The 17,766-nt window shown below is 41.6% G+C and overlaps 1 protein-coding gene across 2 annotated transcripts in view; it reads right to left on the bottom strand.

The window, feature by feature from the left end:
• Window positions 1-17,766, bottom strand: part of GLRX3 (glutaredoxin 3) — a 43,050-nt gene that overhangs the window by 15,495 nt on the left and 9,789 nt on the right. For both annotated transcript variants that reach the window (XM_002821285.6, XM_054523069.2), the window contains exons 3-4: window positions 3,724-3,798; window positions 2,804-3,005 (exon numbers count right to left, since the gene is read on the bottom strand). In XM_002821285.6, the coding sequence (XP_002821331.2) occupies window positions 2,804-3,005; window positions 3,724-3,798 (277 nt within the window). The remainder of the gene's footprint in view (window positions 1-2,803; window positions 3,006-3,723; window positions 3,799-17,766) is intronic.

Here is a 17,766-nt window from a genome sequence, read left to right as displayed (position 1 = left end):
AAAATGCCAGCAGAAGAGCAAAAACAATGCTCCACTAAGCAGGCTCAGAAAGGAACAGTAGAGGGTCAAGGTGACTTACGTTCCCGTAAGAAAACAGTTTAAAAATATTTTCCAATTAATCCTAAGTATTTTATTAAAGAACAGCAACATTCTTAAATGATCTATTTACTATATATGACAGAAAGACATGTAACAGAAAATATCAGGAAACAGAAAAACCCATTGAAAATGTAGTTATAAAAATTATATAGAAGTACTTTAAAAGAAACTGTAACCGTTCAATCATATGTATCTCAAAATATTTATTGTCTTTTATTAATTAAATATCTATAATACTATGTTTTCAGATGGCTCTGAAATGTGTTTTGTTTTGTTTTGTTTTGAGATGGAGTTTCACTCTGTCACCCAGACTGGAGTGCAGTGGCTCGATCTCGGCTCACTGCAACCTCTGCCTCCCAGGTTCAAGCAATTCTCCTGCCTCAGTCTCCCAAGTGGCTGGAATTACAGGGCGCCACCATGCCCGGCTAATTTTTGTATTTTTAGTAGAGACGAGGTTTCGCCATGTTGGCCGGGCTGGTCTCGAACTCCTGACCTCAAGCGATCCGCCCACCTCAGCCTCCCGAAGTGCTGGGATTACAGGCATGAGCCACCACGCCCAGCCCTGAAATATTTCAAAGCTTCTTTTTTATTCTATTATTTGTACAGTCTTCCAAATGTCACTCCATTATAATAAACATAATTTAAATAAGTTTAATATAAATATAAAAATGCTAGCAGTATATTCTAAATTCAGTTTAATAAAGTAAAAGGTAAGCAGAAAAATTATAATTTCTAAGTTTCTCTCTAATTGACTTGAATAATCATACAATATCTACACTGAAAAGGCCCTCCAAGATTGGCTCCAACAGCCAATCTTGTTCCCAACAGCACTAGAAGGAATTAAAGACACAAGGAGGGTACCTGACTTGTCCCCAAAGTTGCTAAGGCCGCAGGCGTGGGCCTGAGGCTCGCCTGGCATGACATCCAGTGCAGCACACTTCCCAGGACATCCTTCTCCTCTGAGCACTCCTTCCCCAAGCTTCAGTGTTGCCACCTGCCTTTTCATTAGGTTTATCATTCAGAAAAGACTGAGACTGCTGCTGTTCAACCCCAAAGGAGAGAATACTGTAGAGATTTCACTGTAGGTGTGCTTCACCCACATTTCACAGCCAGTTCTACTGTACCTGAGATCTGAATGAAGGTGCTGAATACAATCCATTCAACTGAAGTGGTAAGTTCCCATTTAGTGTCTACCACATAAAGTACAAGAAATGATTTTCATGTTTCATGGAAGAAGGTGAATGCGAACCATTTGCAACCCCCATTAAAAACAAAATAACAAACACAACAGAGACTATCTGTTGCTACCTTTAATTTAGTACAGACTAAGTTAGCTTTGCAATACATATATAGCAGGCATTATCTGACACATAAATACTGGCAGGAAAATTTTTTAGGCAGAACTAAGAGATACTTTTAAGACAGAATTCAAGGTGGCTCACGCCTATAATCCCAGCAGCACTTTGGGAGGCCAAGGCAGGCGTATCACCTGAGGTCAGGAGTTCGACACCAGCCTGACCAACATGGACAAACCCCGTCTCTACTAACAATACAAAAAAATTAGCCGGGCATGGTGGTAGACACCTGCAATCCCAGCTACTCGGGAAGCTGAGACAGGAGAATCACTTGACTCCTAGGAGACAGAGGTTCAGACACACCAAGATTGCGCCATTGCACTCCAACCTGGGCAACAAGAGTGAAACTCCATCTCGAAAAAATAAGAATTCATCATGAAACTTTATTTTTAAAACTAGACATTATCATAACCTAATACGTAATTTAATAACCCTACAGGGAAGAATTTAGAATCAAATTCACACTGGAAGCTTGGTTATCTTTATAAAGTCACTCTGGACATGCTGTAATCATATCAAGAGCATACTCAATGTTACTGCCCCTATCTTAATAAAGTCCCTCCTGTGTAGTTGATACAAATACTCTTAGAGTCTCAACAGCATCATCAAATGGCATTAAATGCTCAATTATGCAGCATACTAATGTTGTACTAGGCACAGTAAAAAGAAAATAACATAAACCCAGTACCAGAGGGGTCAAATAACTCTAAAACTTACTTAAGGACAAAATTATAAGCATCCATGTGTACAGAAAATAAGAGTGACTACAAGCCAAGAATTCAGAATCTTTCCATTACTAGCAGCTATAAACTGGAAATGACAGCAATGCGGGAAGAGAATCATTAGACAGTGATGACAGAGGGGAGGCAAAAGCACACAGGGTGGACACAAAAACACTAAAAAATTCCGCAAATTTTTTAATTGCTGAATCTGAACTAGGTGAAAAACAGGAGGCTGCCAAGAAAGAAAAAAATAACTGTTAACAGCAAAAGTAGCTAAACAGGCAAAAGAGACAGCAATATGGTAGTTGGAACCTAATCCTAACTCTGCTTGCCAGGTGACCTTGGGCAAGTCACCTCTATCTTTGAGTCTGAGGACTTAAGTATAAAACAAAAATCTGAATTAGATGAGTTCTGAGACCGCTTTTGGTTCCAACATGCTGAGTCCATAATGCAAACTAATTCTTATATAGTGTCATTGGGAATTATAACCTTTTTGATTTTCTAAAAGTATGTGAACACAAGTATAAGATGTATGGTATAGCTTGGAAACAGGATGCCCATCTCAACCATACCCCATTCTGGGAAAGCACCCATTTTGTTTATATTATCTTAAAGGCAGCTTCTTACCACAGCGTGGTTCCTGAGGAGTTCCTTTCATGAACAGCATGCAGGGGGCAGCATGAGTCAATTTCTTCAAGCGAAGGTTGAGATCTTCTTTAAGATGTTCATTAGCGCTGGGTAGGAAGGAGCCACTAGATGCATGTCGCTGAACTTTTTTGGTCAACTCTGGGGCATGTGCACCATCTAATCGGTCGATTTTCTGAGAATTCTAAAGTTTAAAAAGTTATTTAGAATACATGCAGCATTCCATAATAATGACACTGTTATAGCAAATTGTTAAAGGGGACAACAGTATTACCGGAGATGTAAAAAAAGAAACCCTCACTGCCAGTTGCCTGCACTGCATCTGAATTTTAGAAATACATAATAATTTTTTTCTTTTCTTGGAAACACACTGAGAAAACACTGCAACATCTCAAAGTCAAATCAGGTCAGTCTAATATAATACAAAAAAGACTGCCCCCACGTTGGCTGGAATGAAACTATTATTAAGTATAAATGAGGTACTTGGGGAACTACGATGACACCCATGGGTGCCTGGAAGCACAGGTGCGCGCCTGCTTCCTAAAAGTCATTCATCAAACCAGAACCAGCCAGAGGTTCCATTATGTCCAGGCACATGCTCTAAACAACCAATTTAACCAACTGGGGTTCCACAGCCACATATCTGAATTTTGATCAAGAAGCTCTGATTCTGGCTGCTGGCCCTACACAGTCCATGCCACTTTTCTAAGATGTTGGCAAGCAGCTGGCATGGTCTTCTTTCTCAGCATCGGTGCAAAAATGAGACTATCAGAAGAAAGGTGGAGGGCTAGAAACAGCCAAACACCTAATATTTGGGGATTAGAGAGAGGGTAAAGAAACAAAATAGGTAGCACCATGGCACCCTACAAATGGATAATCTCTTGTACCACCTTTATCCTTACCTTGAAAAACAGAAAAGTGGGAACAGAGCTAATTTCATATTTTTCAGATACTTCAGGAACACCTTCAGCTTCCAACTTTAAAATAAAAAAATTCAAACTTGATTATTACAAGATCCTTTTTCACTACTTTAATATGTAAATCAGTTTCACATGCATTATCCCTTCAAGTAGCTGGCATTTTTAAAGAGCATGGTACAAAAGTTGATGACACATTTACATTTAAATGAGACTCACTGGGCTGGCATGTCATCCACTGAGTTTGCAGTGTCAAAACAGGTTCAGAGGTTTTTATTTTGTTGCACATTTCAAAAGATGCCTGGAGGCTGTGAATAAAATTTTTGGTGCACTAGTGACCTAGTAAATTTTCAATCATATGCAGCTACTACTATATTGAAATCCATAAATCACTGACCCCAGTTATGTCATGATTACAGTGCTTATTTTCTGCCCACAGCAATTCTTGCTGTTTGCTCTATTGACTAATTTCAAGAGGCAGTACATCATGACTGACAGTTGCAGCCTTCTGCAAATTATGAAGCAAAAAGGACTATTTCTTCAATAAACTATTGATGTCTGATAAATTTTGCTTTTAACTCCTGCAAGGCTGCTGGACACTAGGCAGATATCTTGCTAGGTTACTTGCTTCCGGTCTATTTACAATGTAAATACCTTTTAAATAAGATGACTGCATTGTGTTTGATAATTTCCTTGAGGCCCCTGAACAAGACAAGATATGATATCTGATGCATGAATTTAAAATATATTTAGTAACAATTTCTAAATAATTAGGGCACAATTACTGTAAGCTATTTATGTAGGTCTTTATAAATGATACACTTTGAGAAATACCAAGATATATCCTTCCCTCATAGGACTGTCAATTTAATATAAACTTTTGAAACCAATAAAAATCTGTATTCACATTATACCTGTAGGAAATAAAATTTATTGATAAATTATATTGTTAAAAGTTTTTAAAATATATACACTGTATTTTTCCAAGAGTAAAAGATTTCCACTGGGCTTAAAATACTATTTTTATTTAGAGCCTTACCCAATCAGGTTATATCTACCCAAGTAAAGCTTGCAGAGAAAGTGGGAAGCAGAGTCCTATGTATTTGGCTTTTATCTTCTATCTCCTACATTCTTGGGTGCTCTTTTACTACCTTAATTTTTATTCTTTTAGAAAACCCTTTTGCAACAATATTTTTAATAATTATTTCCATTTTTAAAATGTACTTATATGAAAATTCTATAAAATCAACAATAGTCTAATAATCTGAAAAAAGAAAAAGATAAGGCATTCGAGACAGCTATTTAGAACAGACTCTCAAAAGTTTTAAAGACGTTTGTGTTATTTTCTTTCACATACACAACAGCACACTCAGATGAAAGATGACCAGAAAAGTTGATGACTAGGGCATGCCTACACTACCATCCTCCAGCTCATTATTTTCTGTCTTTCAACTAACATCTATGGAGTGCCCACTACGCACTGGGCATTGAGCAAGGATCACAAAAGGGCCCTTCCTTTAGTACTACTGAATTCTAACCAAAAAGTAATACAAATCCAAAAAAAGGCAATACTAAGTAGAAATAAGGTAATGTGATCTTAAACCAGAACAAAACAGGCAGCACCCTGACTCATAAAAACAAATTCCTATCTTCTTTTAAAATCTGATTTCTTAGCCAGGCATGATGGCAGGTGCCTGTAATCCTGGCTACTCGGGATGCTGAGGTGGGAGAATCGCTTGAACCCGGAAGGCAGAGGTTGCAGTGAGCCAAGATCGCACTACTGCACTCCAGCCTGGGTGACAAAGCAAAACTCCGTCTCCAAAAAAAAAAAAAATCTGATTTCTTCTTACATTCTTATATTCCTGCTGGTTTCCAGTGGAGTAACAATTCTTCTGGGAAGCAAATGACCTCTTACAATTCCCGCTGAAGGCTGAGAACTACCACAACTGCCTCCACTCAGTCAGCTCCCAGAAGAAGAGATCCTCATAACACAGAGACAATGGTAACAGACAAATCTTAAGAAGAAGGGAACAGGAATATCATTTAAGGCAAAAGAGTTCTCCAGAACATCAAGGGCATCTGAAGTCCTAAAACCCTTGCAGCACTAAAATTCGTTAGAAATATTTTTGTTGGATTTAATGTAACAGTTTTAACAATGAAAATAGAAAATAAATATATAAATATTTTTAAAGGATCTGCATTCAGAAGAGCTCAAAGATTATCAGAAATAGCTATCATTCATGGGCGACCTACTCTGTGCCATAAACCATGAGAAGGCCTTAACATAAAACGGCCTAGCCTACAGACAATTTCGAAAGGTGCAAAATTTTAGCATGTTATCATTTCAACTTAATAAGTAGTTAAAGAGGAGGTACAATGGTTGGTTTAAGGTTTCAGCTTGACTGGGTTAAGAGATACCCAGACAGCTGTTAAAACATTACTTCTGGGCATGGCTGTGAGGGTGTTTTGGGAAGAGACTGGCATTTGAATCAGTAGACTGAGTAAGGAAGATCCATTCTCACCCAATGTGGGTGAGGGGGGAGGGGGCACCATCCAATAGGTTGAAGGCCTGAAAAGAACTAGGAAAAAAAAATGCAGAGGAAAAGCAAAAAAGCAAATCCTGTCTTTCTCCCTCTTTCTCTCTCTCCCTCCCTCTCCTCCGCACATCCCCATCCCCCACCCCTCCTGCCCCATCCCTCCCTCCTGGAGCTGAGATATCCACCTTCTCCTGTCTTTGGACATCACAGCTCTAGATTCTCCAGCCGTTAGACTGCAGGACTTGCACCAGCAGCCCCCAGGTTGTCAGGCCTTCAGACTTGGACTGAGCTACGCCACCAGCTTCCCTAGTTCTCTAGCATGTGGAGGGCAGATGGTGAGACTTCTCAGCCTCCTAAATCCCCTCTCATCTATCTGTACCTATCCTATTAGTTAGTTCTGTTTCTCTAGAGAACCCTAACTAACACAGGAGATAACTTGGGTAACTTGCCTAAAGATACATGGCCAATAAATGGCAGAGCTGAGAAACAATCCAAGTTTGTTTGACTATAAAACCTGTGCTTTTTTCACTATCCTATGGTTAATTTTTTCTACTACTACAATCAAAAAGAAAGATTACATGTCAAAGTAGGATTTATACATGACTTCAGGACCAATCAAACATGAACATTTCCAAAACAGAATCCAGGCAAAATGCCTCAAGTGGGAACCACTTGCTTCCTATACCAAGAATCCAAACCTTGGGACCAGTCCCACCTGCTATGTGTCTATGGAGACGGAAAGAAAGCACAAGGGGCATCAGGTAAATCCAGAGATGGGGAATCCTCTCTCTATTCTACTTTTATTGAGCAGGGGTCATCAGAGGCCACTGTGATAGTAACGGCGAATAGCTACAATTTATTCTGGGCCAGATGCTATTCTAAGCGTGCTTCACGTATGGACTCACTTAATCCTCACAATAACAGGTACTGTCTTTAACATCCATTTTACAGAAGAAACTGGAACTTAAAGAGGTTCCATAACTTGACCTAGATCACTGCCATGATTTGAATGTCTATGTCCCTCCTAAATTCATATGCTGGAAATTAACATCAAAGGTGACAGCAATTAAGAGGGGCCTTCGGGAGGTGAGTAGGCCAAGAGGGCTCTGCCCTCATGGATGGGAACAGTGCCATTATAAAAGAGTTTGAGGCTGGCTAGTCCGTTTTTGCCCTTCTTCTCCTGCTGCCTAGTGAGGACACAGCAACAAAGTGTCATCTTGGGAACAGAGAGCAAGCCCTTGCCAGACACTGAATCTGCTGGTGCTTTGATCTTGGATTTCCCAGCCTCTAGAACTGTGAGCAATAAATCTGTTGCTTAAAAATTACTCAGTCTAAGGTATTCCGTTATAGTAGCACAAATTGACTAGGACAATTACAAACCTGTTGAGTGATGTAAGCAGACAGTGTGTCTCTGGAGCCAAGCGCCTCCCTACACCATGCTCCACTTCATGGCTGCTGCCCTGTCCTCATTCCACTGACCCTTCAGTACCCTTCAGTAACAGTGACCACAACCGCCTTCCTGCAACACCTTCCACTTGGCTCTCCATGTTTCCTCTGCCCTCCCTAACTGCTCAGACTCAGTGTCTGCTTCTGTCATCTCTGGCAGCCTCTGAACACCAGCATGTGCCAGCCTTGGTTCTGAGTCCTCTTCTATGCCTATCCACACTCATTCTCCTGGAGTGGGCTCATCCGATCCTATGGCTCTAAACGACGCTGCTATTACAACTCCCAACTTCTTCCCAGCCCAGGCCTCTCCCCTCACCTCCAGACTATACACTCAACATCTGCACTCAAAGCTCTATCAAACACCTCTCACTAAACCTGCTCCTCCCACAAGGCATCTCTATCTCACAAAATCCATCCAGTTCCTAAAATCAAAAAGGAGACAACCTTGATTAATCCATTCCTCTCACTCTCACACCTACTCCATCAACAGGTGTTCTGGGCTCCCCTCCAAAATATAATCCCACTCAGACCATGACATCATTTCATCTCTCACGTGGCCTAGGAGCCTCCTAACTGGGGTACCTGCTTCTATTCTGCTCCCTTCCCCCTTCAAGCCATTCTCCACCCAGCAGCCAGAGTAACTGACTTATGACAGGAATGGAACTGTGTCATCGCTATTGCACTTGGAATAAGACCTGAATGTTATCGTTCCCCACAAGGTCACTGACCCCAGCCTGCCACTCCAACCTCATGTCACACTCTCGCCACCCTCCAGCCCCACTAGCCTTCTGCTTTGACACTCTGCACTTTGGTTAAAAGCTCTTCCTCGCTCCCCCAATGGCTGGCTCCTTTCCATTTTTCAAATGGCCCTGCCGGCCCAGTGGCTCACACCTGTAATCCCTGCCGGCCCAGTGGCTCACACCTGTAATCCCTGCCGGCCCAGTGGCTCACACCTGTAATCCCTGCCGGCCCAGTGGCTCACACCTGTAATCCCTGCCGGCACAGTGGCTCACACCTGTAATCCCTGCTGGCACAGTGGCTCACACCTGTAATCCCTGCCGGCCCAGTGGCTCACACCTGTAATCCCTGCCGGCACAGTGGCTCACACCTGTAATCCCTGCCGGCACAGTGGCTCACACCTGTAATCCCAGCACTTTTGGGAGGCCAAGGCGGGAGGAATGCTTGAGCTCGGAAGTTTGAGGTTGCAGCGAGCTATGATCACGCCACCGCACCCTGGCCTGGGTGACAGAGCGAGACCTTATCTCTTTAAAAAAGATCTCTCTTCCTTAGATACACCCTTCCAGCCCAATCTAAATAAAGTATCCCACCTATCCCAGTTCCCATTTTTCATAGCCTATTTCTTTCTTTTGCAGAACTTATTACTACCTAAAATTACCTTGATAACATGTATGTCTACTATTTGTTGTCTGTGACCCTTAGTGTGATGTTCTGTATCCTCAGTGCCTAGACTACTGTGTGGCATTTAGTGTTTGATAAATTTTGACAGAATATTAAACAAAGGTGGTCACTATACCTAAGCCAAGAATGGGGATGGCCACTTGCCAATGATGGCACTGAGCTGCAAGAGTAAGGAGAGAACACTTAAACCTGCTATTCAGGAACATTTGGTTAAACCTCCAAAAGAGGCTTCCTTCTACTCTGTGATGTGTGATATTAAAAAAAAAAAAAAAATAGAATTTCAAAATCAAAATATTTGTCAAACAGCCAAATATAAATTTCAAAACAGAAATTTAAATTAACAGTTTTGATAGCTTAGGCGGAGATCGCTTCCAAGATGGCCAAATAGGAACAGCTCCAGTCTGCAGCTCCCAGCAAAATCAATGCAGAAGATGAGTGATTTCTCCATTTCCAATTGAGGTACAGGGTTCACCTTATTGGGACTGGTTGGATAGTGGGTGCAGCCCATGGAGGGCGAGCCAAAGCAGGGCAGAGCATCACCTCACCCAGGAAGCGCAAGGGGTTGGGGGATTTCCCTTTCCTAGCCAAGGGAAGCCATGAGTGACTGTACCTGAAGGAATGGTACACTTCTGCCCAAATAGTGCGCTTTATCCACGGTCTTTGCAACTGGCAGACCAGCAGATTCCCTCCCGTGCCTGGCTCTGTGAGTCCCACACCCATGGAGCCTTGCTCGCTGCCAATGCAGCAGTCTGAGATTGACCTAGGACGCTGAAGCTTGGCTAGGGGAGGGGCGTCCGCCATTGCTGAGGTTGAGTAGGCCATTGCTGAGGCTTGAGTAGGCAGTTCTATGCTCACAGTGTAAACAAAGTGGCAGGGAAGCTCGAACTGGGTGGAGCCCACCACAGCTCAGCAAGGCCTGCTGCCTCTCTAGATTCCACTCTGGGGGCAGGGTATATCTGAACAAAAGGCTTCTACAGACTTAAACGTCCCTGCCTGACAGCTCTGAAGAGAGCAGGTGGTTCTCCCAGCATGGCGTTCAAGATCCGATAACAGACAAACTGCCTCCTCAAGTGGGTCCCTGACCCCCGTATAGCCTCACTGGGAGACACCTCCCAGTGAGAGGGAGGCACCTCATACAGACAGGTGCCCCACTGGAACAAAGCTTCCGGAGGAAGGATCAGGCAGCAATATTTGCTGTTCTGCAGCCTCCGCTGGTGATACCCAGACAAACAGGGTCTGGAGTGGACCTCCAGCAAACTCCAACAGACCTGCAGCTGAGGGACCTGTTAGAAGGAAAACTAACAAACAGAAAGGAATAGCATCAACATCAACAAAAAGGATATCCACACAGAAACCCTATCCAAAGGTCACCAACATCAAAGACCAAAGGTAGATAAAACCACAAAGATGGGGAGAAACCAAAGCAGAAAGGCTGAAAATTCCAAAAACCAGAACGTCTCTTCTCCTCCAAAGGAACACAACTCCTTGCCAGCAAGGGAATAAAAACTGGACAGAGAATGAGTCCGACAAGTTGACAGAAGTAGGATTCAGAAGGTAGGTAATAACAAACTTCTCCTAGCTAAAGGAGCATGTTCTAACCCATTGCAAGGAAGCTAAAAACCTTGAAAAAAGGTTAGACAAGTGGCTAACTAGAATAATCAATGTAGAGAAGAGCTTAAAGGAACTGATGGAGCTGAAAACCACAGTATGAGAACTGCGTGAAGCATACACAAGCTTCAATAGCCGATTCGATCAAGCGGAAGAAAGGATATCAGTGATTGAAGATCAAATTAATGAAATAAAGTGAGAAGACAAGATTAGAGCAAAAAAGAGTGAAAAGAAACGAACAAAGCCTCCAAGAAATATGAGACTATGTGAAAAGACCAAATCTATGTTTGACTGGTGTACCTGAAAGTGACAGGGAGAATGGAACCAAGTTAGGAAACACTCTTCAGGATATTATCCAGGAAAACTTACCCAACCTAGCAAGGCAGGCCAACATTCAAATTCAGGAAATACACAGACCACCACAAATATACTCCTCGAGAAGAGCAACCCCAAGACATATAACTGTCAGATTCACCAAGGTTGAAATTAAGGAAAAAATGTTAAGGGCAGCCAGAGAGAAAGGTTGGGTTACCTACAAAGGGAAGGACATCAGACTAACAGCAGATCTCTTGGCAGAAACCCTACAAGCCAGAAGAGAGTGGGGGCCAATATTCAACATTCTTAAAGAATTTTCAACCCAGAATTTCATATCCAGCCAAACTAAGCTTCATAAGTGAAGGAGAAATAAAATCATTTAAAGACAAGAAAATGCTGAGAGATTTTGTCACCACCAGGCCTGCCTTACAAGAGCTCCTGAAGGAAGCACTAAACATGGAAAGGAACAGCCAGTATCAGCCACTGCAAAAACAGGCCAAATGGTAAAAGACCATCAACACTATGAAGAAACTGCATTAACGAACGGGCAAAATTACCAGCTAGCATCATAATGACAGAATCAAATTCACACGTAAAAGGCTGGGCGTGGTGGCTCATGCTTGTAATTCCAGCACTTCGGGAGGCTGAGGCAGGTGGATCATTTGAGGTCAGGAGTTCGAGACCAGCCTGGCCAACATGGTGAAACCCTGTCTCTACTAAAAATACAAAAATTAGCTGGGCGTGGTGGCACGTACCTGTAATCCCAGCTACTCAGGAGGCTGAGGCAGGAGAATCGCTTGAACCTGGAAGGCAGAGGTTGCAGTGAGCCGATCGCATCACTGCATTCCAGCCTGGGCAACAGAGTGAGACTCCGTCTCAAAAAAAAAAAAAAAAATTCACATATAACAAAATTAACCTTAAATGTAAGTGGGCTAAATGCCCCAATTAAAAGACTAAAAGACACAGCCTGGCAAATTGGACAGAGTCAAGACCCATCGGTGTGCTGTATTCAGGAGACCCATCTCATGTGCAAAGACAAACGTAGGCTCAAAATAAAGGGATGGAGGAAGATCTACCAAGCAAATGGAAAGCAAAAAAAGCAGGCATTGCAATCCTGGTCTCTGATAAAACAGACTTTAAACCAACAATAATAGACTGGATAAAGAAAATGTGGCACATATACACCATGGAATACTATGCAGCCACAAAAAAAGGATGAGTTCATGTCCTTTACAGGGACATGGATGAAGCTGGAAACCATCATTTTCAGCAAACAATCATAAGGACAGAAAACCAAACACCACATGTTCTCACTCATAAGTGGGAGCTGAACAATGAGAACACATGGACACAGGGAGGGGAACATCACACACCGGGGCCTGTTGGAGGATGGGGGGCTGAAGGAGGGATAGCGTTAGGAGAAATACCTAATGTAAATGATGAGTTGATGGGTACAGCAAATCAACATGGCACATGTATACCTATGTAACGAACCTGCACATTGTACACATGTACCCTAGAACTTAGAGTATAATAATAATTAAAAAAAAAAAAAAGTTTTGATAACTTCTTTAAAGACTCACCAAACTTAGCCCAGAAACAGCTAATAAAACCATGCTAATTTGGGGTTTTTTTAATTACCAAGATAGCACAGATAAAAACCTACAGTCTTTTTAAGATTTAACAATTCTACTAGAGCTGGGCGCGGTGGCTCATGCCTGTAATCCCAGCACTTTGGGAGGCTGAGGTGGGCGGATCACAAGGTCAGGAGTTCGAAACCAGCCTGGCCAACATGGTGAAACCCCGTCTCTACTAAAAATATAAAAATTATCCGGGAGTGGTGGCACACACCTGTAATCCCAGCTACTCAGGAGGCTGAGGCAGAAGAATTCCTTGAACCCGGGAGGCAGAGGTTGCACTGAGCTGAGTTCACGCCATCGCACTCCAGCCTGGGCAACACAGTGAGACTCAGTCTCAAAAAAAAAAAAAAAAAAAAAAATTCTACCAGAATTATCTGAGAAGCATTTTTAGAGTTCTGTCCTGTAGTATGAAATCCAACATATGCTCTCTTAAGATGCCAAATAAATTGGCCAACATTCTCTGACACTGAAAAATTTTAATTCCACTAGTTAGCGTGCCCCTGGTTATATAGTTAGTTGGTACCCTTTCAGAAGATTGCCCAACACTATCTGTTTACATACAGTAATTATACACTCAGAAATTAAACATAAACTACATTTACATTTATAATGATTATACAGATCTTTAGAAATTCAACAGTGCAATCTGTATCTTTAAGATAGTCGCACTTTCAAAATAAGAATAAACTATAAAGATTCTTGTTTTTTAAGAAGCAAAAATACCTTTAAATACATAACTCCTCCATACCCTTGATCGTATATTTTAAATTACAATGAAAATAAAATGCAAGTACAGCAGCTACTATATAAACAAAATTAATGTCAAATGATATACAATAGTATAAAATCTCACCAACCAGCTAGCTGGTAAGTCTGACTTTGAGAATGTTTGCACTGAAGCATATGATATGGTAAAATGAGTATACTATGGCCTAGCAGGATGGGAGTACTAAGCTGGAAGTGGGATCGGGGAGGCTTGCATGGAAAGCAGGAGCCATTCGAACAAAGGAAAGTCATTTTTTTCTTTTTTTTTTTTTTTGAGATGGAGTCTTGCTCTGTTACCCAGGCTGGAATGCAGTGGTGTGGTCTCAACTCACTGCAACCTCCGCCTCCTGGGTTCAAGCAGTTCTCCTGCCTCAGCCTCCCGAGTAGCTGGGAATAGAGGCATGTGCCACCACACCTGGCTGATTTTTTTTGTATTTTGAGTACAGATGGGGTTTCACCGTGTTAGCCAGGATGGTCTCGATCTCCTAACCTCGTGATCCACCCGCCTTGGCCTCCCAAAGTGCTGGGATTACAGACGTGAGCCACCACACCCGGCCCTATTTTTTTTTTTTTTTTTTTCCACTAATGAAAACCTGATAAGGTAAAGGTCCCCATCTCAAGTATCTCACCATCTAGTCAAGGAGGCAATGAAAAGGGGAATTAAATGACAATACAGACAAAAATATAGGGCATTTCCTGATCCAAGCAACCAATGGCACAGACTAAGTTCAGAGACAAAAAAAAAAAAAAAGCTACAGGAAAAAATAGCTATGATTTCATACAAAATAGTTGATTTGGATCTCAAATACAACTAGCAACAGGCACCCAACAAAGCCTTGTGGTATTCTTCCTCTCTCCCACCCCCTTCTGCCAGATACCATATTTTGGAAGATTCTATCAAACAATTAATTAAATGACAAAGGTGTACTCCTATTTTAGGTAAAGACACAAGGATCAGTATGAGAGAAGATACTGACTATGTAATTTGAAAATAAAAGGCACTAAAGCATTTTAACTATTTCATTTTATTCTGAATAAACACAAGGTTTCTCTGAGACTTTTTCTGTTTTTGTTTTGTTTTGTTTTGTTTTGTTTTGTTTTTGAGACGGAATCTTGTTCTGTCATGCAGGCTGGAGTGCAGCAGCGCGATCTTGGGTCACTGCAACCTCCACCTCCTAGGTTGAAGTGATTCTCCTGCCTCGGCCTCCCAAGTAGCTGGGATTACAGGCGTGCGCCATCATGCCTGGCTAAATTTTGTATTTTTAGTAGAGACAGGGTTTCACCATGTTACTCAAGCTGGTCTTGAACTCCTTTTAGTGACAGAAATACCACATCATCTCCTCTGTGCCCTTGGAGGTGTGACAGCCTCAGGATGGAGCCCAGAAGAGCCCACTAGACATGGCAGTGACTCAGGTAAATGGAACACCACCCATTATAAACACAGCACCCAAAAGGAGTACAGATGCACTTTTTAATTTTTTTTTTAAGAGACAAGGTCTCACTCTGTCACCCAAGCTGGAGTGTAGTGGCACCGTCATAGCTCACTGCAGCCTCTAACTCCTAGACTTAAGCAATCCTCCCACCCCAGCCTCCCAAACAGCTGGGGCAACAGGTGTACACAACTAGTTTTTTAAATTTTTATTCTGTAGAGACGAAGTCTCGCTATGTTGCCCAGGCTGGTCTCGAACTCCTGTCCTTGAACAATCCTCCCACTCACACCTCCCAAAGTGCTGGGATTACAGGTGTGAGCCACTGTGCCCCACCCCAAATACACTTTATGACCATATTATCAATACAGAGAATGAGGGATTCAGATGCAACAAATATGAAAACCTTGTCTTTCAGCATTCAATTCCAATGAGCACAAACTAACTACTCTGACCAAAAATGGGTGACTAACTCTTCTATTTTACCAGCTCCTACAAAATAAGAAATTGTTGATAGTCAGAAAAGTTTACAATGTTTAAAAATATCTAGTTTATGATCACTTATTTAAATGATTTTATAAATCCCAGTCACAAAAACGAACTGATCCCTTTACTTCACAAGCCAAAAATGCCAAACTATTTTATCATTTAAAAAAAAAAAAAAAAAGACTGAAGGGCAAAGTGGCTCACATCTATAATCCAAGCACTTTGGGAGGCCAAGGTAGGAAGACTGCTTGAGCCCATGAGTTCAAGACCAGCCTGAGCAACATGGCGAAACCGTATCACTATAAAAAATACAAAAATTAGCTGGGCAGGGGGTGCGCACCTATAGTCCCAGCTATTCGGGAGGCTAAGGTAGGGAAATTGTTTGAGCCTGGGAGGTAGAGGATGCAGTGAGCCAAGATCACTGCACTACAGCCTGGGCAATAAGAGTGAGACCTTGTCTCCAAAAAAAAGACTAAGAAATCAAATAGACACAAGATGAAACAGAAGAACATTAGTTCATACTCTAGAATTTTCCAAAAACTCTCATTAACAAAAAGAAAGCTGTTTTAAAATGAACTACATTCCTTTTTTTTTGAGACATGGTATCACTCTATGTCACCCAGTGGTGTGACCGCCTTGAGACCTCCTGGGCTCAAGGAATCCTCTGCCTTATCCTCCCAAGTAACTGGGACTACAAGGTGCACACCAACATGCACAGCTAACTTTTTTAGTTTTTCTTTTGTAGAGATGGTTTTGCTATGTGCATCAGGCTGGTTTTGAATTCCTGGCCTCAAGCAATCCTCCCACCTCAGCCTCAAGAGGTGTTGGGATTACAGGTGTGAGCCACGGCGCCCAGCCTGCATGCCTCTCTTACTGGGAAAGAACAATGATCTCTCATTCCGCTTCTCTTTTGCTTACTATTGACTGGCAAGTGCCTTTTAATTAGCTGCCTTATAAATGCCATGCGAAGTACCTTTGCCCTTAATGATGGCTAATCAAAGAAAAACTGTGTTATAGAGTGAATTTCTGGAAAGTGATGACTCCTGGAAGAATGACCAATCTTACGCTGTCATCATCCTCATGAGTGGCAGGTGCAGTCAGGCTCAGGTATCCCCCACAACCCAAAATCGCTGAGGTCTCCTCCAACCTTTGGCTCACAGAGATACTTAAGCACTTGAACAACTTAAAATCTCACTGCCAAGTCTGGTACCAATGTGAGAAGTAATTCTATCGTCACTTTAAATAAATCATTCAGACAGCAGCTAAGAACAATGTGTTACCTAAACCAGTAACATGATACACATAAAAGCAGACTTAGAACAATTACATCATCTTGATTAATCTTATGATTGAAATGTTTAATCATTCATTTCACTTGTAATCATTATCTTTTATCACTGACCAAACATGCAGTTTTAATGCCCCTTCTATTATTTATATTGGACATTTTAGGGTTACACTCTAAAGTTACATTATACATTTCATTGGAATTTTAAATAAGTCCTTAAATTTTAAAAAGCTAATCACTATATTCACATCTGCCCTATTTGCATAAAGAAACACTAGAAGGATTCATACAAAATTAATACAAGCAGTTACTTATGTGGTGGGACACAAGGGTGACAACGGAGGAACGGGGTGAGCCTTCTCAACGGACACCTTTCTATACTGTTTGGAATTTTGAGCCATCTGAGTATAATACCTATTCAAAGCAAACTTATTTATACAGAAGCCTCCTGAAAATTTTATCACCTACTATACGAATGAATTATCCTGTCAGAATTCTGTGTTTTCAGTTTACATAAAAAGAGACACACAGACCAATACAGTTGATGTTATTTTTAACCCCATATATGAGTATATTGGGTAACATGTACTCTGAACTCACAGATTCTTGTTTTAAAAAATAAGACTTTGGTTTTTCATTTGATTTTTAAATCTTAAGGATTCAGGCTTTGGAATACAAGGTGCACCTCCCCTCCTGATAATTCATTTCTAAGACTCTCAACACATATTTTGGCCCTAAACCAGTACTGCCTAAACCAATACTAAACCCTGAATAATATCTTTAATGTGCTAAACCAATTGAGTTAATCCACAGTCAACACTGCGGCTTTCCTAGCACTCATCCACTCAAGAGAGACAGGAGGAATGTAGGAGCACACAAAACCAGAGTGAAAAACAAAAGAGGCAAGGAAGAGACTGACTGGCTTCCATCTTCCTCTGCATTCTGAACAGGTTAGAAAGACTTTCACCTTCTCCTGTAAGTCTGCCTTCATCTAAACTAAGATAGCAACTTCCTGTTCCCTGGTCCCTAGCAGCATTTACATACCCTTTCCTGAATTATTTTCCACAGCACACCTAGCTTTTCAATGACATAATCTG

The sequence above is a fragment of the Pongo abelii genome, chromosome 8, assembly GCF_028885655.2.
Source record: "Pongo abelii isolate AG06213 chromosome 8, NHGRI_mPonAbe1-v2.0_pri, whole genome shotgun sequence".
Taxonomy (NCBI): Eukaryota; Metazoa; Chordata; class Mammalia; order Primates; family Hominidae; genus Pongo; species Pongo abelii.
Note: the sequence above shows the minus strand (reverse complement) of the source record. Positions and strands in the feature narration are given on the sequence as shown.